The sequence below is a fragment of the Nelumbo lutea genome, chromosome 1 (genome assembly GCF_056320005.1).
Source record: "Nelumbo lutea isolate HS-2025 chromosome 1, American lotus-T2T, whole genome shotgun sequence".
Classification (NCBI taxonomy): Eukaryota; Viridiplantae; Streptophyta; class Magnoliopsida; order Proteales; family Nelumbonaceae; genus Nelumbo; species Nelumbo lutea.
Genome location: NC_142684.1, coordinates 108,225,163 through 108,250,711, shown reverse-complemented (window position 1 = coordinate 108,250,711; position 25,549 = coordinate 108,225,163). Strand labels below are relative to the sequence as shown.

The following is a 25,549-nucleotide window of genomic DNA, read 5'->3' as shown; positions in this document are numbered from 1 at the left end:
TAGAAACAATACAAGAGAATTTTTTTCTCTCTCAGATCTTTGTTGCGGTCCAATGTCTCCATCCAGTTGAATTTAAGGGTGAAATGGTCATTTTACATTTTTTTGTCCATGTTTAACAGCCTTGGTAATGTTTAGACAATTGTCAAAATCAATAGGGGTAACATCAGTTAATTTTCAAATAGTAAGGGTACACTGATGCACTTAGTCAATTAGCTAAACCATAAGGGTAGTTTAAGAAATTTACCCTAAAATAATGTCTATTTTGGTTTAGTCTCATTGTAGAAGACAATGATCAATGTTTTCTTTTTAAGTAGCTAAACCATAAGGGACCTATTAGACAGTTTTTGAAAATTCAGGCACTAAACTACTAATAAAGAATTTTCCCAAAAAAAAATGCACTCCTGTGTCGAGGACCAGCTTGAATATGACAAATATGATACAACACATAAGCCTACCATCAAAATTCAAAATACACAAGTAGATCCCGATCCAAAACTCAGTCTATAGCTTTTTATAAATGTTTGGTTTAGGTGGTGTTTGGAACCGTGAGCATTTTTTCAATAAACGCTGCCACCTTGGTGCCACTTCAGCATTTAATCAATCATACTGATTCATATGTATAAAGACTTGTAAAAGTTGGCCTTGACTTATATGTATGCCTACCATTTAAAGCTTCCCCCAATAATTGGATGTTTATTCAATGTTATACTGACGTGGTGCCTAATGACGCCTAAAAATGTTACATTATTACTTTTCTTGGTTTTGCAATCAAATTAATTACAAACATTTAAAAGGAATCTATGCCCAACACATACTTAATTGTCTTACAAATTTCATCTGTTTTTCTTGAAAAACAAAACAAAAATCATTTTTGATAGAGATGCAAGCCGATTGGGCATTTTAAATTTTTAATTACTACAATATACTTATAATGATAAATATATGACATCTCGGAAAAAAATGTCAGCTTTTTCAATTTTTAATATAACACATCACCTTAACAAGGATACCATAAAAAAGGGAGGTTTTTAGACTGCACTCCACCTCAGAAATCCTACTTCCACCATACAATTAGATAGGTGCCAGTTCGGAATTGATACCAGTGTTATAGGTGGAGCTGTTTATAATTTTGAATTGTTATAAATCCGCAGTTCAAATCAGATTTCTGAGATGGAATGCAATCTAAAGATCCCTTAAAAAAACTTTCCAAATCCCAAAGCTAATCATTGCAACAGCAGTTTTATAAAAAACAAATTGCCAAACGCCATTAATTTAGCGTTTTCACAAGAACACTTGTAAAACAAACGCGCATACTCAATAATCCAGATGCATGGAGTTGGTGAACAATGAACACCAAAATAAGGGCCCAAAGAGGCGATAGTTTGCCCTAGAATCTAACAGGTGTAACTTTTCCACATGGTACTACGGTGGATTGGCCATGCTATCCCTGCTTCTGCGACTATTCCCCCCGCAAATTTATTAATTACTCATAATCATAAAATTAAAGAACCACTGGGATTACCCTTACAACATAAGGAAATGATGTGATGAAACACAGTCACAGACCCGCTTGGGCTGCCAACTCAGTTCACCATGTGGAGCAAGCTTTTTTCTCATCTTTCACTGATTATTAGTTCAAGAGGAGCTGCCATTCAAGGTGGAAAAAATAACCATCTCCTCATCGATCAATTAATTTCTTTTACAAGGTACAGAAAAAAATATCTACTTTCTTATACCAATTGCCTCGATATCAAATTATACAGCACAAATGCCCCATATACAAATTAACACAAAGGAGGGCCAAACACCTGCAAAGCATCAACCACCATCTGCAACTATAAAAGAGAAATCCATCAAAGGATTGAGCATCCCCGAACCTGTAATAACCAAGAGCACATCAACCTCCAATAAATATTTTTCTCTATATTTCTCACCTGAATCCATTCATTCAATAGCCTTGCCATCATTGCGCAGCTTTCTCACAAGCGCATTAATGAGCCAAAAAATGGAGTTACTAATCCTATACCAGTGCAGAAGACGACGATCTCAATTGCAAACTTTAGTGGACTTTTGGTTTCAATTATGTGTCTTTGAAGTTAAAACAATCTCCAACATCAAGAGTGTTCACAAGCTGCAGGATACTAGATTGCACCACTTTGGAGTTTGAAGAGAGAGGTTCAGGAAGATGTGGTAGGCAATCAGGCAGATATTGATCAACGTCTCCAGAATGACAGAAAGAATAGAGAACAGCCCTGCAGAAAATGAACCTGGAAAATGCATAACAGTTAAATGAGCATTCACCAACAAAATAGTAGTAGTCGTTTTTGTCATTTGAATAATTCTGCAATGTCTGGACAAGATCATTACATGGAGAGATACGTTGGCCAAGCTTGGCTGGCGGTATGTCCAGCCTGGGCTAATTTTTAGTTTAAGAGGGATATTCAATATGGGACCAGTGGTAAGTCCTGACCTTTTTGTCTTTAGCGTGGAAAAAATAGGGGTGATGAAAGTTAGATGTGTAAGCCCTGCGTTCTGACTAATATTCATCTAAACCCAATATAAACCTTGTCAAATTTCAGTAGGTGAGAACTAGACATGTTTAGATAGTCACAGATGCTCATGCATTAAGATTAATCATAATGTACACATTAATTGGCACTAGTATTCAAATGTTCTCATATTGACACCAGCTGTTAAGATTTCAGTCTGACATGATCAGCATGCAGAGTTCTATTAATCTGCCAGCACAATTGCCACATTGAAGGTTCCTGGGTAACTAACATTGCTTGCTAGATGGAAGCCTAGAAAAGCCATTAGATACAATAAAATTTGTGAACTCCCTCCCTCGCTCCCTAATTTTTACTTCCCTGAATAGCACTCTTCCTCTACCATTCTCAAGAAAAAAGGCTATGCCAAGCATTGAACCACACTAGACAGTAGTTTTCTCTTCATGGTTGTATTGGTTATATGCTTCAAAGGTTACCTAGAATCTCTATTTACACCCATTCGTTTTCAACATCTTTTGGTGGCTGACTCCATTTACCAGATGCTTCACCTGGGGAGGGCAAAACCAACATGCACTGTTCAGCCACCTTGATGACCTAAAAGCAAAGCAGAGAAATGAATACCTAACAATAAGCCGCCGCAGAAATGGATCAGATAAAACTTGAGCCCAGACCAGATCCAGGGAAGTGGATGTACAGAGGATAACTTCCCATTCTGAGAAGGCACTGGAGAGTATGCTATCAGCTTTGTTGTGGGCATCCTGCAAGCAGAACCCACAAACAATTTAGACCAGGGCAATCAACAGATAAGGTTCATAGGAAGATAACACTGTCCAAGTCAACTCACTATATCAGCACCCCAATGGCTAAGTCCAACCAGATGGCAGAAAGCCTGCAGAGGATCAGTGAGGAAATATGTAAATTGACTACCATTCTCTGTGAAATCAACATTGGATTGGTTCCGGACTGCTGGCTTCAGTGGAGAAAGAAGTAGGGCAGCTTTTTCTCCCCTTTCCTCACCATGTATGGCCTGAAAACATTTCATATATAGGAAGCTTATTAAAAAAACATAGTCCGAGGGTTGTCAAGGAGGAGTGGAGGGCAAGCAAATTCAGTGTATTAGAACAGCAGGAAAATTGTTTGATAGAAGTACTTTAAAATACTTAATAATTGATCAAGTTGAAAATGACCAGGAAATCTATGCCACTTGTAGAGATGAGATTTTCCACATCTCACATCCATCCAGTATTTCTCATCACTTTTAATAATCCAATTTGGATAACAAATAACATGGTTTTCAAATGGAATAGAAATATCTGGAAAATAAGTCCAGAACCTACACAACCCAGTAATAATACACTATGATAGCATGATGAGAGAGGCCCAAGAGGGCCTCAGTTGTTCCTCTTGCCTCCCTTTCCAGGAAAATTTCAACCTAGTAATATTACACAATGATATCATGATGGGAGAGGCCCAAGAGGGCCTCATTTGTTCTTCTCACCTCCCTTTCCAGGCAAATTCCAGCCCAGAACCCTTGTTACATGTCAGAACAATTTCCTTCTAGTTGGTTTTTCTAAATTAAGCAATAAATGCATTGGAATGAATAGCACTTCGAGAGAACAGCAATAATAGATGGCCTCTGGATGATGCAGGACACACAGGAGATAATACTCAAAGCCATTTGCAAGTTATTTGGATCTCAACTCTAGTCTAGAGAAGGAACTCAATTAGATCCGTCATTCAACTTGAGGGTCTAAACTTACACCTTTAGCTTGATTATGGTGCCACTAAATATGTCAATTTATTACATATCCAACAAGAGCAAGATTGTGTGATTCATATATTGATTAAGCAGTTCAATCTTAGCTGGGTAGTGGGGCTCTCTGCTGTATTGGGTGTTATCTCTAACAACTTCTTGTTGTACTATTCTCTTTTTAAGTTCTAATAAATCTCTTTTAAGTTGCTGATCAAAAAAATACATTGATTAAGCAAATTATGGTCAATGTGATAAAGGAAGTCTTATTTAGTATTTAAGTTTTTTAAATTAGAAGATTGTTACTTCAAGTTTTTTTAGGTAGCTGTTGATTTTAGAAACTGATTTTATAACAATACCAATCAAAGTAGCATTTTTTTATAGATAATCGAAGTAGCATTTATCAAAAAAAAAATCCCAAAGCTTGAGAACAGATAATAGGTAGGACAATACACAGAAATTAGCAAACCATTAAAAAAGAAAACGGACCAGAAAAACATAAATAACAAGTGATTTCTTGAATGCATCCCTAGGACTGCTTATATACCCAAACCAGTGATCTTTTGAATGCATCCCTTACCACACAAACCAATCTTCCAAGTCATTTTCTGGTCTAGGGATCCATCTGAATAAGATATTTAGAATAGAGGCTAGTTATATATCCAAGGGTCCATAACCATAGGCCTGCAGTACTAGCAGCCATCCAATCAAAAACCTGTAACAACCAAAAGATCCCCTTGAAAGATAATATTTTTTCAGCACAATCAACATGCAAAATTCAAATCCTGAAGAAAGGAGAAGAGCTCAACTCTCAATAAGTTTCATTCCCCAACTGGCCCCAAGTAGATCAACAGAATATAACCAGTACCGTCCCAGAAAACACTACCCACCTTATTCTATTGTAAGTTGTATCTAAGATATTTAGACTTTAAACAGTTCTAATATTCTGATGGACTTGAACATACAAGGCCACAATTTTTGTGCTCTCAACAAGAAGCTCTAACCAATCAAATTAATGAGCTTTTTGAAATACTTAATTTCTTTCAGAATTTATATTTGCATATTCTTTTTTTGAGTAAATAAAATATTAATTCAGAACTTGAAACTGACACAACATCCCTTGAAGAGGCACGAGCTGCAGTCTGCAGCCTCTCCCAACAGATTACAAGGACACTAAAAGCAGGTTTAATAGAGACTAAAAACATGTTACAGCTGAGCCCAAAACACAACTTCTTTATTTTCCCCCTGCGTGGCTAAGCCATCAGCCAAAGCATTTTCTGATCTCCCCACCCACTGTATTATTAGTTTGTTAGAGACATTCCTTGTCAGCCACTTAAATTTCTTCATTTCGTTCTTATAGCACCACACAGCATCCTTAGGGTTCTTCAACCACCCCACTGCCACTTTGGAATCCCCTTCAATTAATAGTTGCTCCGCACCCAATTTGATTTGCAAATTGCACTCCCTTGTAAAGCAGTTAGTATTTCTGCCCTAACAGAATCTCCAAATCCCAAATGACCCAAGTGAATAAAAAACAACCTCTCCAAACTCATTTCTCAGAACCCCTCCCATTCCAGAAGACCCTAAGTTGCTTGGACTGCTCCCATCAAAATTCAACTTCACACTTTAGAAGGGGGAGCCCACCTTGTAGCTACCCTATTCTTAATGGAGGAGCACCTTGCAACTGCTAACCAATTTCTCCATAAATCATTAAAAGATAATTGATAGAAAAGTTCCAAAGTCTTTAGCCAATGTATCGCCCTATTCAGCGCGCATTCCTTCAAATCTTGGTTGTTCCTCATCTCTTGGAAGATCCCGGCATTCCTTTCTAGTTTCTTCCTAGATTGTTCAAATTAAAACTGCTCTAGAACATCTCCACATAACTCTTCCTCTTTTTTTAGGCCAAGTGAAGGAAGAAGGGTTAAAGATCATGCTGACTTCTGCTGGCATATTCCACCTACACCCAAACATCAAAAAAAGGCAATCCCATAACTCTATAGTAAAAGAACAGAAGATTAGTAAGTCGTAGTAATCCTCACCATGAGATCTACAAAGATTCACCAACTAGGTGAAATACAAAAGAAATGTCATCTCTTTTGTAGGTTATTTGAAGTATTTACTTTCCCATGGAACACTTCCCAACCAAAAAACCATAATCTTAGGGGGAATCAACCTGCACCAAACTTGCTTAGAGGGGAAAACCTGTTGAGAGGAAGACTGACAAAAGGACTTAAAAGAAGCACAAGAGAAAGTCCCTTTGGACCTAGGAATCCAAACTCTTTTGTCTAGCTTAAAAGGATCTAAACAAAACTTATTGAGGAGACAAAGCAAGCTAGATAGGCATTCAATTTCCTCATCCCTTAACCCGGGATGCAAACAGATCGGATTGGATTCAAATCAGGGTATATTCGAACCAAATCCGATCGGATCTCATAAATACTAATTCAAATTTGAATCCAATCAGGATGTCGAATATCCAAATATGATCTGATCCAATTTCATTTAAAAAATAATAAATTATTAAAAGGAAAGTATAACAATTTAAATATATAAAAACAAAAAATACAAGTATTTTTTCAACTATTTTTATCATATATATACGTGTTTTATAAAAAAACTTACAAAAAATGCAATATAAATAACATATTATATATATACCAGATTGGATAAGGGTGATTCAAATTCGACCTAATTTCAAATCGGATCCGATTATCCGATCTGGTCCAAAATAGTGATATTCGAATCCAACAAAATAGGACCAGACTTTGGACCAGATCATGATTCGCTCCATTTGCACCCCTACATACAAAAGCCAAAGGAGTTTCCAAAACAGAGAGAAATTTTGAGACAACCTCCTTTATACAAAGAGACAGAGAATAAGGGAAAAGGTCCTTTAAAGTAGTATCTCCCACCCAAATATCCTCATAGAACTGAACAAAGTTTCTAAAACAAGCATCATATCTAACATAGAGGTGTAATGTGGCGCACAACCCACTTTTGTGGGCCGCCAAGGCCAGCATGCAGGCTTGGGGGGCCATGTTTGCCTGGCCTAGAACCCCTCAAATGGGAAGCCCGGCATGGCCTGCAGCACAAGCCTAGGCAGGCCCTTATTGTGCCAAGCTGGGTCGGACCACAGGTGGCATGATAAAAAAAACTGGAAAAATAATGAGATAGACAAGAAATTGAAAAAAAAAATCTTAAAATTTTATTCTATATGAATTTTGAAGTATACAATTGTTTATATATAAAATAATAAAATAAAATTGAAAAAATTATAATAAAATTGGAATAAAATAGTAAAATAAAATTGCAAATAAAAATTATATCGTGTATATATATATATATATGTGTGTGTGTGTGTGTGTAGGCCATGCTAGCAAGCCATGTTGCGTTGGGATGCGGATCATGCCTAGCATGGCCCATATTGTGTTGGCTAGAGTCTTTTGAACCACATTTCATAATCCCAAACCTCCCTCCTCTTCACTTCTACACACAATCTCCTACTTGATTAGGTGATCCTTTTTGTCTATTCCTGTATATTAAGTTAGAGTCCATTACTTGGTTCAATGGTAAAATATTGGACTAACAAGTGTGTAAAAATGGAATTGCCAAATGTTAGAACTGTATCTAGTCTACCCCTTACTTAGCTCAAGTGTGTGAATTGCCTTGCATCCTGTATATTTTTTGTATCATAGTTGTCAAGGTGACTAGGCAGTTTTCCATGGGCGCCTCGCCCAAACGCCCCGAATTTTGTATACTAGGCGCTTGCCCAAAGACTTAAGCGGGTGCCTACATACATCTACCAATTTTTTTTTTAATTGTTATTTTGATATTTTATTAGATGTTCTATTCTTTTAAAATAAAACCGGTTACATACTATCGTTATTTTATTATTAAGACAACAATACAAAGTGTTTTTCTTCTTCTTCGGTTACATGCATAAGGGTTTCTTCAGTTCGATTGGAGAGGGAGGAGAACCAAAGACTTCATTCCCCAGCCCAACTCCATCGCACCTCAGCTTCAGCAGGTAAGTTTTTCTCTTCTTCTTCTTCTTCTTCTTCCAACCCAGCTTCAGTCATTTTTTGCCTTTTTCTTTCGAAAAAACAGGGGCTCCACCCCTAGACTCCTCCCTTCCTCCACAGCTCCACTCCTTCTTCTTCTGATTGTTCTCAGTCGCTAGTCCTAGTCTCAGTCCCCTATTTTTTCTTTCAAAAAAACAGAGGCTCCGCCCCTGACTGTTCTCAGTCGATAGTCTCAGACTCTCAGTCCCTTTTTTTTTTTTTTTTGAAAAAACAGGGGTCTATACTCCTCCCTGCCCCTAATCCCCTATACTTCTTCTTCCTCTTCTTCTTCCACCCCTATACTCCTCTCCTCCCTTCCTAGTTCCTGCACTTATTTATTTATTTTTTTTTTCAGTTAATAGTTGGTGTACATGCTTGCTAGTTAGTGTACTGTGTACATGCTTGCTAGTTTTTCAGTTAATAGTTAGTGTACATGCTTGCTAGTTAGTGAATAGTTAGTGTACTGTATACATGCTTTCTAGTTATATGAAATTTATAGTTTTATACTCATTTGAATGATTTATAGAGTTAATAGTTAGTGTACATGCTTGCTAGTTAGCACAGAAAACCAATAAAATAGCTTACAAAAGCATAGATAAAGTAAAAACTCAAAAAAATTAATATTTTAAAACTCCAACGCCTAGGCGCCCTGTGGTCGCCTAGCCTCGCCTTGGTGCCTTGAAAACTATGTTTTGTATATGTTTTCAATTTTTCTTTCAAAAGTGGCTCCTCAAATGACTTAGGTATGTGCATTATTTTGAATATAAATATAAAAACTTCATTAAGGAAGAAGAAAGAGATACAACAATAGGTGATAAGGAATCACCCAAAGGAAAAAAATAAAATAAAAAAACATCCCTGAAGACACTCATACAAAGACAAATTCCACAAGCTCCCCTACACAATGAAAATAGACTCCACCCACCCAACAATAACTCCTCCCTGTCCCAGACAAAACACAAAAGGATCATTCTTCAAATGTCACTCCATTCCCTTTCTTTATTCAAACTCTTCTCTCCAACCTTCTCCTCCATTATCTTCAATTTCTCTATAAACTTCCCTTGCAAAATCATCACCTCCTATAAAACGTAACCCAAGATTTTGCACACTTCCACCTCCTTATTAAACACTTCTTCCAACTCTATCCTTCTCTGAACAACATAAGTTTTGTCAAATTCCACTTCCCTCTCTTGAGACAAATCAGCTTAACTCAAATCTTCTTCTTTATCATCTTCAAAAGGTTTATTTTTATATCTTCAAAAATATTTTTATATTTTTTATATATTTTCTACTTAAGCATGTGCATCATCACCTTGCACCTTAGGAACCCCTTGCACTTCCCATAAAAAAAAATGATCCACATCTTCAAACTCAGTAAGATGAAGTTTCCCATCTGCCAAATTATCTAAACTATTTAAATTTTAACAGATAAAAGTGGACAAGTACAACATCATGAAGGGCTATCTTTCTATATAACAATAGGTGCTTATAATCATATCGCTCTAGGATAAAGCAAAAAATTATAAATTTCTAAAGCGTAAAGACATTTATATTTAAATAAAATGAACAGTTACCTATCAAAAAATAGGGGAAAAAAAAGCATAACAGTACATCAAGCCAAAAACTGTTGAAAACAAGTTTTGACAAACCTGCCTTGAATGCATGGCTATTATCACTATCAATGATCAAAAAAAGTGGTTTTCGAGTGAAAGGAATGATATCACCAGTGTAAAGCAAGTTTGAACCTGCAAGTCAGAAAGGCATCTTTGTAACAGAATCCAACATGTAACATACAAGCCATGTTATAACCTTGCAAACAAACAGCATGGATGACCACATAGAGAAGATTAAATGCATATAACAATACTTGTAACATTTGAAGGAATTGTGTAAATCAGCTTTTCCTTTTGGCTGGGGGGAGAGTACTCCTGCGATCCTGAGAGTAAAAGCAACAATGTGGTAAATATCAGCTCATACCTGCACTCCCTCTGGGACCCAGGCACAGATAATTCCGAGAACAGTTTGTTGAATCTCCTGTATCACAATTAGGAGCTTCAGGCAGTGACTTTTCATGTTCACGGGTCTGAGAAACAACTTTTTTGTTTGCAGAAGCCCTTGAAGCTCTGGAAGCTTTCATTTCAGAAGCAGTGCTCTGGCCAGTCTTTCCTGCATGATGATAAGCTGAGTAACTACAAATTGTTTTGGCTGGATAATCTAACTGGACTGAAGAGTAAAGAAGCAAGATTAACCTGATCCAGATAGATATATTAGAAAAAGGCTATCTTGAGGGAGCTCCTCACAGATTGTGGCAATAACCTGCCCATACAGCATGTAACCTTCTATTACACTTTTGAATTGTATTCCAATTGCAAGACACGAATAAGAGCCTTGTTTTTACAAAAGGAATGCAAGCTTGGAAAGAAAAGAATGAACAAACAATGTTGAAGAAAATACGAACATAATTTCATTACCAAGAATATTAATTTAAGGGCCTCAACTTACAAAGTAAATGCCTGCCAAATATATACTCTGAAATATACAGTCATGGCTATGGCAGCAAGAAAGGAGATATTTTCCAGATTACTGGCATACTGAATAGTAGTAGAACAGCATCTAGCTTGTGAAAGATCCACATATCTCATGATGGTTTTGTTTCTTGACAAGATGGAGCAGTTATAATTAAATGCTAATGTTAAATGATTACACAGGTATTTTGGGTTTTATTTTGAAGTTTTAACTTAAGTATCCCAAGGGTTATGCATTTCTGAATTTCATTGATTCTTAGGCAGTGGATGGTTTTTAATTGTCACCCCACCCATCCCCAAACTATTTTACATTTTTTAAAAACTATCAAATAAAATATTAATGTAACATCCCCTCCCCATCCACCTGGATGAATTTTGGTAACGTAGCAATACAGAATCCAAAATTTGAATGAAGGTGGACACCTCCAGCTGACATCAAAAGTCTCTTTGATCCAACTTCCTGTCCTTCGCCGAAGAAGATAGGTAACATCATGTGGAAGAGTGCAAGGGCAGCAATGGTAGTGTGGGACGAAAGAAATAAAAGAATTTTTAGAGAAAATGAGAGAACAAAAGAGGCCATGATTGAATCAATTCTGATTAGAGCGGCTCAATGGCTGAAATCCTTAGGAAACTTCTCACATATATCCATTGATGATATCATTAGAAACTGGAAGATAGTAGCAGATTCAAATGTCAATAAGCAGCCAGTTATTCCTATCTGGACCCCTCCTGAAAGAGGATTTATAAAGCTTAATTTTGACGGCAGTAGCATGGGAAACCCAGGAAGGTCAAGAATTGGAGGTGTATTCAGGGATGAGGAGGGTAAAGTGTGTGCATTATTCTCAGGCCCAGCAGGTGAAGGAGATTCACTAAGAGCGGAAGTAATGGCAGTTATGGAAGGAGTGCAAAGGGCAACAACCATGAATGCTAGAAAGCTAATTATTGAAGGGTATTCCAAACTGGTAGTGGCTTGGCTACTGGATGAGGAAAGTAGGATGTGGAAGTATAATAATGAGAAGAAAAAAATCAGATGGATCATAAAGGACATGGAACTGAGAATACAGTGGGTGAAAAGAACAGCTAATTCAATGGCTGATGCACTGGCCAAGCAAGGGGTTGGGAGAATTCAAACATTTTGGGCACAACTGTAATTGTAATTATAACTAAAGTTAAAGGGGAGAGATAAGAGAGTTTGTCTCTCTCTCACTTTCTCTTGTACACTTTCCTTAAAATTCAATGAAGTAATCAGTTATTCATCAAAAAAAAATACAAGGTCCAAAATTCCAAATATGGGATTTCCTGAAATTGCTATTTAATTTTGCATTTTTAGATTTAGGGATGTTTTGGTCATTTTGTAAATTTTATGTAGGATCCAGCCTAGGAGTTTGCTTTTTTTCTGGTTGTAGTCAAGTTATTCTTATAATTTCAGACATAGGATAAGTAGTTTAAGAATTATTTATTTTTCTGAGTTGCAGAGGTTGACAGCATAGTGCTGCAGGGGATAACCCTTGGGTACAGCATCTTGTTGTACATGAGGCTTTTTTTTTCTTTTAATATGACTAGTAAGTGTGCAAGTGCTTTGCACGAGGCAATTCTAGATGATGATAATGATAAGAATGATGTATCCAAAATTTTCTATAAAATTCATGTGTTTTTTATTTTTTATATTTTTTGTTTTTCACTATTAATTGGATGCAGATTTCAAAATCTGAATCTGATTACGTAAGCACATCATATTGGGCTACAAAGTTTTGGGTATCATTGGCAAGCCTACCTATTTTGTTGAACTCTTCTTTTTGTAATGTTTATCTTCTTAGTGTATATTTTTTTGTTTATTTATCAAAAAAATGTAAGATTTAAAGAGGGGGAATTGTACAAGGTGAAAATTGTAGTTCAAACTACATTTTAAACCTCACAATTAAATAGGGATTAAATTCAAAAAATGGGTATTTTAGTCAAAAGAAAGTTCTACAATTTTATTCATATTTTTAATAGTAGTGTAATATGGAGTTATAGATGTGTTCAATTTTTCTATATTTTTTTATTTCTATGTGTGTAAAAATAATACTGTTATTTACACTTTTTTGCTTAATACGTTAAATATATGATATTATACATGTTCCCAAATGTTTTTTTTTTTGTAAAATTTATGTATTTTTATTTGTGTATTTTAATTTTTTATTATTTAATTATGACACTAAAGGTTGATAGATTTGACCCAAAAGTTGAACTATTGATCTCCGCTAAATAGGAAAATAATTTCATTTTTTGTTAGTTTTAGATTATGTATTTCATTTTCATCATCAATAAAAATAATTCTTGTTTATTACACTTCTTTTTTTAATTTGATTAATAAAAATATCATAAATGTGTCTATTTTTTTCTACATTTTTGTAATTTTCTATATTTATTTCTATTTAAAAATTTTATTATCTAACCATGACTTCATGGATTGGCCAATTTGAATTGGATAGTTGAATTGCTTAGTCATCACTTTGATAAAGAATGATTTTGTTTTAGAGTAAGTTTTAAAATATATGGGTTTATATTGTTAAAAGTATTGGACATAGATCTAATTAGTAACATTTATTAGTGAAAATTAACTTAAATATGGGATTTAATAAGAGAGAATGGGAGTTAATACCTTAAAAGAGTTGATGAGACGAGATTAAATGAAGTAAAAAACATTAATTGAAATTACATTTTCAACCTTCATAATTAGAGATGGACTAAATAACAAATGTGGGCATTTTAGTCAAGAAAAGTTTCACACCCTCATTCGTACTTTGTATAATAGTATAGATATTATACTTCACCATCTATCGAAAAAAATTAGTTTTTTTTATCAGATAAAAGACTTTTATTGATAACAGAATATTGAATTACAATAGTTATAGGTTGCAGAATGCATTAATCCAATCTGCAAACACATACAAAATAGTTACAGTTATCGAAAAAATTAGTTCTCTTAGCTGAAGTATAAAAATGGCAGACTTGTAATAATTCCAGAATTTTATCTATCTTCTCTCTCTACAATCTACACCCATGATCAGCAATCTTTTTATCAGCCACCTATGATCAGTAATTGCAGCCTATGAAAATCCCAACTAGGACAGTTTCTCGTTAAATTACCAAACCTACTACTTTTAACTCCCTTAGAGAGTCTTAAACATCCATAACCATATTGAGTGAAAACTCAATCTAAACCAGCTACCTCCCTTAGTTTTCCATCTTTAATGATACCTTAAAACTATCTCATCAGTTTTAAGCCTAACTGCAATTCCCAGCAAATTATTCAGTTCTTTCACCAAGAAACTTTTTGTCTTTTGTGCCAACCCCCAATTATCTTCATGTTAAGTCATCCTTCATGAGTCCTTATCACCTTCCTTTCTACCAAATTTAATTTCAAAACTCTACCTACAACCCAGTTTCCAGAATTATGGGTTTTCTTAATGAAAGCATACTTTTTGTCCTTGTGTACAAGATGTACTTAGAACTTTACCGAATTTGGCTGCCCATACAACCATCCATTCTAAGCCTTAAATACAAAGTATCATTTAAGAAATCTAACAATAGACTTTTTTTCTTCAATTCAAAAGTAGCAATTCCTGTTGTTAAGCCAAGAGACCCTTCCCAACCCAATAATCCAATCAAAGCTTCATCCCTATGCTAATTTAACTTATCCCATAGTTATCAAGACAGAAAGGCAAGACCAAGTGACAGAGTACTGCTTGTCTCAAGCTCTCACTGGTTTGACAGTAATTATTGAAAAATAACACCATTATTTTCTACTGAAAAAAATATATTAAAAGAAAGTCAATAGTAATGAATTGTGTAATATCAAGATGCATTGCATGATTAACTTCACATGGTAATACTATTAGTCATAAATTTTTATAATCACTTCCGTTTAGCAAGGCAGAAAGGCATTTAAAATAAGAAAAAATGCTCTAATGCCTTTAGAACTCACAGCTAACAATTGACTTGCTGATGGACGATGGAGAATAACTTTCCTTGGATTTGGGGGAAGGGTTGGATCAGTCATATCAGCAGCAAGGTTTATATCAATAAGTCCAGAGGCCACAGACTGATCATTCAAAGCACCATTACCGCTTGATTCAGCGGGACGCTCTTGGTAGAATGAGCCACTTGGTTCCCACTCCAAACACTGAAGCATCCTAAAAGTGTCCAGAGTAAACTCTGTGAACTTGACCTGAAAGTACACAACGCAAGTAACTATGCAGCTAACTCCTTTAGAACTATATATTGCATAAATACAATAATATGACCTTTATTGTAAGCATTGATTTGTTTACCTCATTTCGGTGATAGCTCGTCAGCAATGCATCTTGCAACCTCACAACCCTGTTTGCATGAAAACGAGCCAAATGTGGTTGTGAAGTTACATATGACTCAAACAGAACACAATATCTGAGAGGCCTATTATTCGTAAAGGCTGTATCAACTTTCAAAAACCGGACAATTTCTTGCACTACTTGCTTCCACTCTCTAAAATTAGTTTCCTGAGAAGACATTCAAAAAGTCAATCCAAAGAAAGAATCCAGGGGGAAATCTTAATGGTGATTATGTGATTGACATTGATAGTCACACTTATGTTACATCATATGGTTTCATATTCACCACATGAGACCAATAAAGAAACCAAGAGGGAACTAAAAATATTAAAAGAATAAAAAATAGAATGATCATTTAAGTACAATTTCACTAAGAACATTGAAGTAGACTACCATTTGACTTGATATTAGTATTTAACAGGTTTCATTATCCTCCTCTTTACTACATTTGAACTACAATTGGCAGATTTCTTAACTAAGCTTCTAACACAAACTTATCATGATTTTTAACTTACAAACTGATGGTGCCACTTCAGCCTCAGCTAGTGTAAGTAAAAGAGAGGTCATGAGGTAAATGTACTTGCCCTTCTTATATATATTGATCCTTTGCTGTCATGTCAAGTGTCAACTCAGCTAGACAACCCTTTCTGGAGCAGCATCAGATCTTTTTTTATACTTGAAAGAAAGAACAATAAGTAGCAGAATAAAAAGAAAAGATAATGCTCAAACACTCACAAAAATGTGATAACCAGGTATAATTGTCAAGGCATTACCTCAATAACAAGGCACTTGGTGGTGCACCCAGAATGAATACCATGAATTATGTTAAAAGACACTTGTCTAGGCAATTAGGCACACCATAAGGCAATAAGGCAATTACCCTGGTGACCAAAATTACAAAGTTTATGCCTTATTGTAATATTATTACCAATCATGCATCTTTTTAACACATCCAATCGAATATGTATATTATGTATGCTTTGTTCCAGGGTTTTACAGTTGAAACATAAAAAGATCAAAGAGCTTTGGAAAGAGATAAAGAAAGAAGGATAAAAGAGGACCCCTTTGTTTTTTTTCCTTTTTTTTTCTCTATAACTACTCTTTCATTCTCTCTAAAATTCTTCTATTAGTATGAAATGATAGCCTTCTTCAGTTGCTAAAATTTTTTACATGCAATTGCTCTTTTAAATATTTAATTTTTAAAATATTATGATTGATTTAAAATGAAACTGTATTTTAAGTATGATAATTTGTCATATTTTGATAGAAATTCACTGTTATTCAGTAAAGAGAATTCCTATTTTCAATTTAAATGTATTATAATTCGGCCTGCCTTTGAGTTCTGTTAGTCTGGTAACAGCCAAGAAGAGAGAAGAAGAAAGAAGAAAGACAGAGAGAAAGGAGGGGAAAAGGAGAGAAGAAAAGTCTGGTTCGAATTAGAGAAAAATTACTTCTCCCATTCGGCCAGACATGTTTTATATTACTAATATAATGGAAAAGACACATGTGCCCTTATTTAAGTGAGGGACACTAGTTCTAATATAATATTACAGATCAGCAACCGCAACATAAGTATAAATACGGAACTACCCCTACACTAACAAAATGCATCTTGATTGGTACAACAAAACTAGGGAATTATCCTAGAACTTAGGCTTTTTATTTATCAAATTATATTGCCTAGGCACCTAGGCAATTAGGAACTCCATTTGCACCTATCACCAATATGCCTTGTCAACCATGAAAACAGGCTAGCCCCACAACTACCTACTTGATGTAGGACAAATAGGACAAAGTCCTAACAATCAAATCTATAGGTTCAATAAACAAGAATCAACAAAATATGTAAATTATATGGGAGATTAAGCTAATGAATGCTTCAGAATTGATTTAGGATGGTTCTAGACTTATATCATGTTCAGCAAAGAGGCCATTGGATTTAAGATAAAGAAAGGATGAAATTTTGATTGTGTATGGGTACAGGAGAAACCAAAGTGAAAGTGCAACCTTTAGGAGCACAAAGAACAGCCTGAAATAGCTCTGTAAGTTATAAGGTACAATGTAATATAATCTAGCTAAATTTTCAGGCCGTATAGGGGAAGGAAACTCCATCAAGGCAGTGTTGCAAGGCCTAAGATTAGCAAGGAAGCTAAACCTAAGGTGGTGATAAGTTGACTGCAATAGAACAAATAAGGATCATAGCAGTACAGGAATGATTTCAAAAATTGAGAACTTTAGCATAATTGCTGAAGCATAAGCTTTAAATGGACCTACATATCTGCAAATGCAGTGGCAGATGCCATGGCCGGACACAGAATGTATAGAGGAAAGTTGTTTTGGGGTAATTCGTAATAGCAAATGAATGCAAGGTGCGGGGGCAAGAGCCAGCCGACCTCATTAAACAAATGCTGGGCATTCTTGTACCACATTGGTCAACCATACTTAATGAAATAAAAGATTACCGTTCCTGATCAGAGAGAGAGAGAGAGAGAGAGAAGCATGCAGTGCTTGTCTTCTGTAGCAGCATCGATCAATCTGCTAGCCCCTTGGCTCAAGAAAGCCAGCCTATTTGCAGAGCAAATTCATACATTTAAGATAACACAACTTCTTGCCACTACCCGTTTAGAATATAGGGACGCAACCAGCTTGCATAGATGCTCCCCTTTAAGTAAGTCTATGGCCCACTGAGCCAATCAGGAACTTTCACATATCATGTTTCCAACATGAAATAGAGAACATACTAACTTTGTTCATGCCTGCCTCTATTGGGTATGTTCAAGATCATTACCCAAAGTCTATGGCCCACTAACCCAATCAGGTATTTTCACATACCCTGTTTCCAACACGAAATAGAGAACATAATATTTTTGTTTATGCCTGCCCTTATTGGATATGTTCGAGATCATTAACCAAATTCTCTATCTGTGAAAGCTAGTTAACGAGGAGTTGGAAAGTAATCCGATGGTCCATGACAAGTCTAACTAAGAAAATTGACATAACATATAAAATACCGAGCTCATTGGTTTCTAATTAAGGTGGGTAAGGTGCAAGGAAAGATTAGAATGCAATTTTGTTCACTTTCTCTAAGTATCTTCTTTTCTATGAACCAAGTTTCCAGATCAGCAATGGAAGCTACCCAATCTTATTCATAAACCAAGTTTCCAGATCAGCAATGGAAGCTACCCAATTTTATTCATAAACCAAGTTTCCAGATCGGCAATGGAAGCTACCCAATTCATTTCTTACCTTTCTTCTTTGATAACTTTCCAGAAATAGAAAGACTATGATTTAGGCAACCGTATTGTTTTTCTTTTTCTTTTTTCTTTTTTCTTTTTCTTTCTTTCTTTCTTTTTTGCCTAGCTTCTTTGATGACTTTCTGGAAAAACGAGCAGCTCTATTGACTGTGGTGGTCTTTCTGTTTTAGCCAAGATTCGATTTTACCATTTTCCCTCAAACAGCGTATAAATTAAAGATTTTTAAAGAGCAACTTATGAAACCCTTGTACCAGTTATGAAGTATAAAACATCCATATTATTTCCAAATGGATAAATGTACCATCCAAATTCAAGTACTATCTCCAAACATCATAAAACATCTTATCAAGCCCAGTCAACTAGGATGGCATGAATCAACACCCTTCCAACTAAACTAGAACCCTAACTTGATACCTAATCATGATCTGGGCCACCTGGTCGGAATGAAATCACGGGTCTTGATGAAGTATGCAAGTCAGATGGCAATAATATTCTTCTACGGACAAATAGGAAATTCTAGCGTTCATCCAGAAATTTCTCAAGCTGTAATTATAACTGTCATTGACAACATAGAGAAGGAAAATTAAGGGAAAAAAAATGAAATTGGAGTTGGCAAGTTGCATTGTGATCTTCTTTCCTTAAAACAACAAATTAATATGAGATAATTGCTTTAGATCACCCATAAAACCTATAAATTATCCACATATTCTTCAATCCAAAACTTTTTACTATCAAACCAACAAGTTCCAAGATTTGTTAAAAGAACAATACACAATAATATATAAATATGTACTATAAGAAATACAGCAAGAAAGTTACCGGAAAAGTAGCCTTGCAATCATCCACGAGAGCCTTGAACCGCTCCGCAAGCACCTTCATCATCTCGGATCGATTCAAGAGCAACGAAACTACGAGAAACCTCGCATAGAAGCGCAATTCCTTGTAACGCAAGCCCAGCAAGTTCATATCCTTAGTCGAGCCTTTTGTTCCCGCGAAATAGCCCCTGTTAAGGATCGCTTCGTAGAAAATGTAAGCCTCGAATAAAAACCTGGATTCGCTGGTTCTCATATACTGCCCAAAGTAAAGCTGACCGATCCGAGACGCGATTTCTCCAATTTCCCATCTCTGCAGACCCAACTCGACGAGTTTCGCCCGGTTCTCCTGCTGAAACTTCCAGAGCTTCGTATAAGCCTTGAAGACCTTACGAAAATAAAATTGCTGTCCTCGCCCGTACGGCGGCACGTCCCTAACCCTAGCGAACTTACGGTCCGCACTCTCTACCAGATCGCGGAATGTCTTGGCGACGTCGGTAGTGTCGCCCATGGTGGCACGTTAGTTCTCCAGGTAGGCACCGGCGGTGGTCATGTGCGCCAGAAGTGTATTGCAATTTGCAACCACGAAACAAGTGGAGGTGAAGGTGAAGAAGGGGAACACAGCGCGACAGGAGCAGAGCTTTCTCAGATTGCTGTTGGTGCGTTGGCTTTGAACAGTGAACAAAATTCTGCCTACTTCCTTTTGTTTTGTTTTGCTTTCCTGATTGACAGTGGCGGCGTTCAGAGTTCAGACTACAGAGGAAGAACAAAAGATTCTAATGATTTGATCAATAGTAACGCTTTGCAGCCATGGAAGTAAGATGACAGACGGTTTTTACATTCTTTTTTTATTTTTCTCCCCCAGATTCCTAGTCCCAGACTCTTCAATCTTTTTTTTCTTCTTTGCCGGTGCCCGGTGGTTGAGTCTGCCAGAAATGTCGAATCTTTTGATTATCTTCTTCAATGGACACTGTCCCTCACCGCCCTGCTGTTTACTTTAGACGACGGAAGACGTTAAAGAGCCATTTTGATCGGAAAACGAAATGTCTCTTTTACCCTTAAACTTAATCTATTGACATTTTTTTTTTGTCAACTGTTGACGTATTAGATGTAAAGACGGCTTACAGTTCAAATGAGGTGTCACGTTTTCTTAGCGCTTGATCTATCAAGGAACATAATAATCAGGTAAAAAGGACTAGAGTGGAATAATAACAATCGTTGAGACCACTGTCGGAATGCTTTGATAGTGGGACCGAGGACCCACGGGCCCATTTTCAAAGGATCGCTTCCTGTCTACTGATAACGATATTCTACCTAGTTAGTATCTGTTTCTTTAGGGTCGGATGAAGATCTATTTGGTCTAATTTAGCATCACAAGGGTAGAAGTGTCTTTGTATAAAGTTACAACGACGGAAAGCAACGTTAATATTATAAGAAGACTAGAAGAGGTTTTCTTACGTAATTGTCCTTGCGATTTTTACAGAGGTACATTCTTGGTTTTATTTTTTACTATTTGAGAAGATGCCGTTGAAGCTTGATAAGTGTGCTTCACAAAGGCGGGTAGGTCCAACTATTTGAGAATATACTGTTTTCCCGTGGTAAATCCTGATCGTCTAATAGGCTACAAGGAAAATTTTCAATTAGATCGGGCACGGGTTAGGGTAAGGGCCCATTGAAGTTTTGACAAATTCCAAATCCAACCCGACTCAAGTTGCACAGATATCTAAAATGATCAATCAACCCAATCGCTATCTTCAGTTTCACCACCCCACCAGTAGTACAACCCTTTGGATTTATTCCGGACTTGAAACATGAGGCGGTTTAAATTCTGGCAAGGTTGAGTTGAACTGGAAGGATGATCAGTAAACGGAATGGGTTCGGATTGGTTTTACCTAGGTTCAAATTTGATACCCTATTAAGAGAATTGATCTTTCGGTTTGACTTTGGATCCAATCTGGATATTGTATATCATTGACAATTTAAATTTAAATTTAAAATATTAAAACATATTGTTCATAAAATAAATTAAAAATAACTTTAACATTGTATATCATAGAATAAAATAATTTAAGAACTTTCCTGAGAATTTGAGCTATAGTCCTCCAGTAAATATATGATAGTTAAACCAAATTTTATTAATTTCCTCTCGAATTTGACATCTTTTCCCTTTGTACGATCAAATTATGAATTATGAAGTAGACTGGATGGTAAAAACCCCTTTTGCTTTTAGAAAATAAGAACAATTGTCACGTAGCAAACATAATAAAGGGTCTATTTGGTTCGCTTCTTGAATTGGCATTGGAATTGAATCCCTTATAAGAAAAATCAAAACGGCTTATTCTTATAAACTGTTTGATTCATATCAGAATTAGAATTCTATTCCATTGGGATTTCTATTCTATCCAATCAAATGATTGCATTTCGATTCCAATTCCAGAGCCCTATTCCCATGAATCAAATAAGCCCTAAATAGCTTAGCATGTGTTTGATAATAAGTCATTTTCATTTACAGAAAAATCTGATAAGGAGGGAGAGAGACCATTCGAGACCCTTGCAAGTCTTTTCTGCTTGTTATTTCGATCAATTTCCAGTTTGAAAAAGGATAAAACAGGCTATAATGAAGAACTGCATATGAATGTTTGGTTGATGAAAGCACAGTAGAAAACAGACTTGCTTTTGCGACTGTGAGGTCCCGTTTCATTGAATAACTCTATTCCTAAACGCCCCTTTACTGTGGTAATACATTTCATGTTATCTTTGGAGGTGTTTGATATAGTGCCATTATTGTGGATGTGTTTTGATAAATCAATATAAATTTGGGAGAGGGATTTTCCTAATTGAAATGTTTTGAAAAATGTTTCAAATTGATCAATACATTATATCAAGGTTTCTAAAACCAAACCGGACAATGAACCATTCAAGGGTCCGGTTCTTGGGTCAAACAGTCTACCTGTTCAAATCAAATAGATAGTTTGTTCTGACAAAAAATTAAAAATAAAATAAAAATAAAAATGAAAAAAAAAATTATTGTTCAAATAAATCAACAATTCACTGACCAAATCTACAGTTTTTGGCCAAAAGACGGTTTTAGAGTGAAATGGAACCAGCCAAGTGACTGATTCCTGATTTTTCTGATCCGACCATCCAGTCCGATCCAATTCTAAAAACATTATGTTATACATATATATAATGACACTCATATATAATGTGACAACAATATATAATAATACTCTTATAAATTTGTATTAATCTAGTCAAAAGACAGTAACACTGCATCCTTAACAATATATACTGTACCAAATACCCCTTTAAGAATTATAAATTCGGTAACAGAATGCACATGGACCGGAGATTATTGCTCGCCCAGTCCCCCGCTCCCCAAATTGTTGTTTAGAGGCTGTAACGATCAAGTGGATAGTAGTTAATGAAAGTCAATAGTCCAGTAGTTTCGTGGTGTATTTAAGAAATGAAGAAATGGGCCTTCCAACTTCCGTAATATAAATTGATATTCTTAAGCCAATGAACAAATTATGACGATAATATGCTTCTAATTACATGATTCTTAGAAAATTGTTGAAAATTGAAAAGTTAGTGAAAAGAGTCCGTCAGGCACTTGATAAATTTCTCAAAACCAAACACAGCCTAGATGAAAACTATTTTTATATATGCAGGCGGTGGAATCAATAGCAGGTTTGTTTTCAAAGTAAACAAGCTGGCAAAAAATTAAATCAGATAGAACAAATTATACGAGAATTATAATGAGGAATGTGGGGTAGGGTAAAATAGGAAGATAACATAAATGAACAGTGTGAAATACTGAAGTAGTAGTATATAAATTTTGTACCATTTCGATTTCACAAGTGACAAGTGGAGCGGTTGACTTTCTCAAGGCATAAGCACCATTTGCACCCCACATAATAAGTTGAATGAAGAGGACAAACACTATCTGTCTCTCGCTACATACAAAGTTGCACGTCAGTCCACCAATAGTTCATCTGAGGTCTCAGTGATGCCCAAATAAATTTACTGAGTGGATAAATCGGTTTTAGACGCTGGCCTACATGTTTCATTGTTTCAATGTGATCCCGAACCCCAATATGCAGAAGCCCTGGTTGCTCTGCCAAACGGCCAAATTAAAGCTGCCAAGCAATGAGACTGGAGGTGTAAGTGCTGAGTTACGCCTCGATTATTTGAAATTTTTCTTTCTTCGTTCTTGAGGCATGTGGGAGACAAAGGACTTAGTCTGGTCGGTTCTTCTGTCCCAACAGATTGGACCAAACCGCCCGAATGACCAGCCTACCGGTTAGTAGTCAGGATGTTGACATCTTGTAAAATGAAATGTCGGGTTTAAAATCTTTCTGTGGAAAACCAATAAATTTTGAGAAACAAAAAAAAAAAAGAAGAAAGATGGACAAAATCACAACAGAAAGAAAGCGAGTTTTGGAGGCATAATAATAGTATAAACCTGCATAAAGCAAAGGGCATCTACTTACCTACTCTCTTTCAAAAATATCTACTTACCTACTTCATTCAACAGAAGATGGGGCTTGGGATGTGTTTGGTGGTTTTTGAAATAAATGAAAAGTAGAGTTAGATTAAAGATAGTGGTTTAATGGTAATACAGTACTAATAGCTTTATCAAAAGAAAAAAAAAATAGTATAATTCCATCCTTTGTAAGTCGTAGAATTGCTTTTTCTTCTTTTTAGCCGATCTCAGTGGAAGTCGTTTTCTATCCTACCATCATCTTCAAAAAAAAACAAAGCGTATACTTTCATGTAAGTATCAGTCTTTATGATCATAGGACTAACTCTTTAAATTAACTTCGGATAGATTATATGAAAGCTAAAGGAAGAAGTACTAGATTAGGAAAAAAAATGGGTCCGTTTGGTTTGTAGTCAAATCAGAATCAAAATTCTTTGAAATTGGAATGAGAATGATATATTTTTATAGTAGGTATTTGGCATTGATGCTAGGAACATCACACCATTTCTTGAGAAAAATGATGTTGGGTATGTGGAGTTGTAAACATTATTTTCTTAGCAACGTGTTTATTTTCAAAAAATAAAAATAAAAAAACAATGTTTATTTTTTGTTTGGAATTGGTGCTGCCACAAAGGTGTTTTTTGAGAAAACAACATTGGTTTTGTTTGGTAATAGTAATGGCAGCAACATTTTCAACATTGATCTATATTATCCAATGTCCAAGTGGGTGTTTGGCATCGATGTTGTTTTCTCAGTAAACGGTGCCACATAGGCACCACATCAGAGAAAGTGGTGCTTTAAACAATGCCCTCTTGTTTAGTACTATTTTTCTAAAAAAACGTTACTCTAGACCGCGCCTTGGAAATTGAGAAAGTATGGTTTGGAACAATATCAAATTCAATGTTTTCTAAGAAAATGATGTATTACTGTCAGCGGTGCAATGATGTGGCATCATCTTAGATGTTGGATAATATAGACCATGTTGAAAATATTGCTGCCAACACTGGTACCAAACAAAACTAGTATTGTTTTCTTAGAAAATAGTCTATGTGGTAGCACCAATTCCAAACAAAAAATAAACACTGTTAGAAAATGATACTTACAACTCCGCATGTCTAGCACCGCATGTCTAGCACCGTTTTTCTCAGAAAATGGTGTGATGTTCTCAGCACCGATGCCAAACACCTACCAAGATGATGCCATGTCATTGCATCGTTGACAATAATACACCATTTTCCTAGAAAACGGTACCAAACAAAAGGGTGTTATTTGAAGCATCCTTTTATCTAATGTGGCGCTATTAATGCCAAACATCACTATAGTTTATTTGGTTCAAACAGGAATTAGGATCTAAATTAAAATAAATTGAAATAAGAGTTCCCCCAAATTATTCCAACATGAATAGATATAGGATTTCAATTTCACCCAATTAAACAGTTGGACCCATTCAAATTTCAGATCAGATTTGTCCCTCATAGGCACATCCCACTATGCCTTGAGGACATTTCCTGTACTTATATGTGTTATTATTTACAGGAATGTGCCAAAAAAGTTGTTGTGAGGCGCCATGTGTGAGGAGCAGATCCCACCTTGTCAAAATCCGATTCCGAATCCCTGATCCCACAAAACAGTTAGAGTCCATGTTTTTCTGCAGCAAGATTACTCCATGTTTTCTTTCAAATTTCTCAAAAGAATGTTGCTTGTGCAAAAGAAAGAAAATTACATTAGTAGAAATTTTAATTTTCTATTTATGTACTATTGCTTCTGTTCTTTCTCTAGTCTTTAGGTACACTATGCGTAGC

At 35.7% G+C, this 25,549-nt stretch overlaps 1 protein-coding gene across 2 annotated transcripts; it reads right to left on the bottom strand.

Moving 5' to 3' along the window:
• Window positions 1–1,658: 1,658 nt before the first annotated feature.
• LOC148876686 (signal transducer, putative (DUF3550/UPF0682)) lies at window positions 1,659–20,258 on the bottom strand. 2 transcript variants are annotated; one of them, XR_016104645.1, is made up of 10 exons: window positions 19,272–20,254; window positions 15,160–15,366; window positions 14,814–15,056; window positions 10,568–10,634; window positions 10,296–10,484; window positions 9,972–10,063; window positions 3,352–3,534; window positions 3,129–3,265; window positions 1,935–2,267; window positions 1,659–1,835 (listed from the first exon to the last, which is right to left on the bottom strand). XR_016104645.1 is itself a non-coding variant. In XM_088962739.1 (9 exons), the coding sequence occupies exons 1-9, from the start codon at window positions 19,773–19,775 to the stop codon at window positions 2,081–2,083; spliced, it is 1,809 nt and encodes a 602-aa protein (XP_088818865.1). In that variant the 5' UTR covers window positions 19,776–20,258; the 3' UTR covers window positions 1,659–2,080. The 2 variants fall into 2 exon arrangements, 1 of the variants encoding a protein (XP_088818865.1); XM_088962739.1 differs by having other exon boundaries at window positions 1,659–2,267; window positions 19,272–20,258.
• Window positions 20,259–25,549: the final 5,291 nt, after the last annotated feature.

Bases quoted from the DNA above. Each gene is read 5' to 3' on its own strand.
- LOC148876686 (XM_088962739.1), bottom strand. From the start codon at position 19,775: ATGGGCGACACTACCGACGTCGCCAAGACATTCCGCGATCTGGTAGAG. The intron at 10,635-14,813 runs GTGAGTTCTAAA...CTGTATGGGCAG, and splicing joins CAGCAAGTCAATTGTTAGCT to GTTATTGCCACAATCTGTGA. The intron at 3,266-3,351 runs GTGAGTTGACTT...TTCTGCTTGCAG, and splicing joins GCCATTGGGGTGCTGATATA to GATGCCCACAACAAAGCTGA.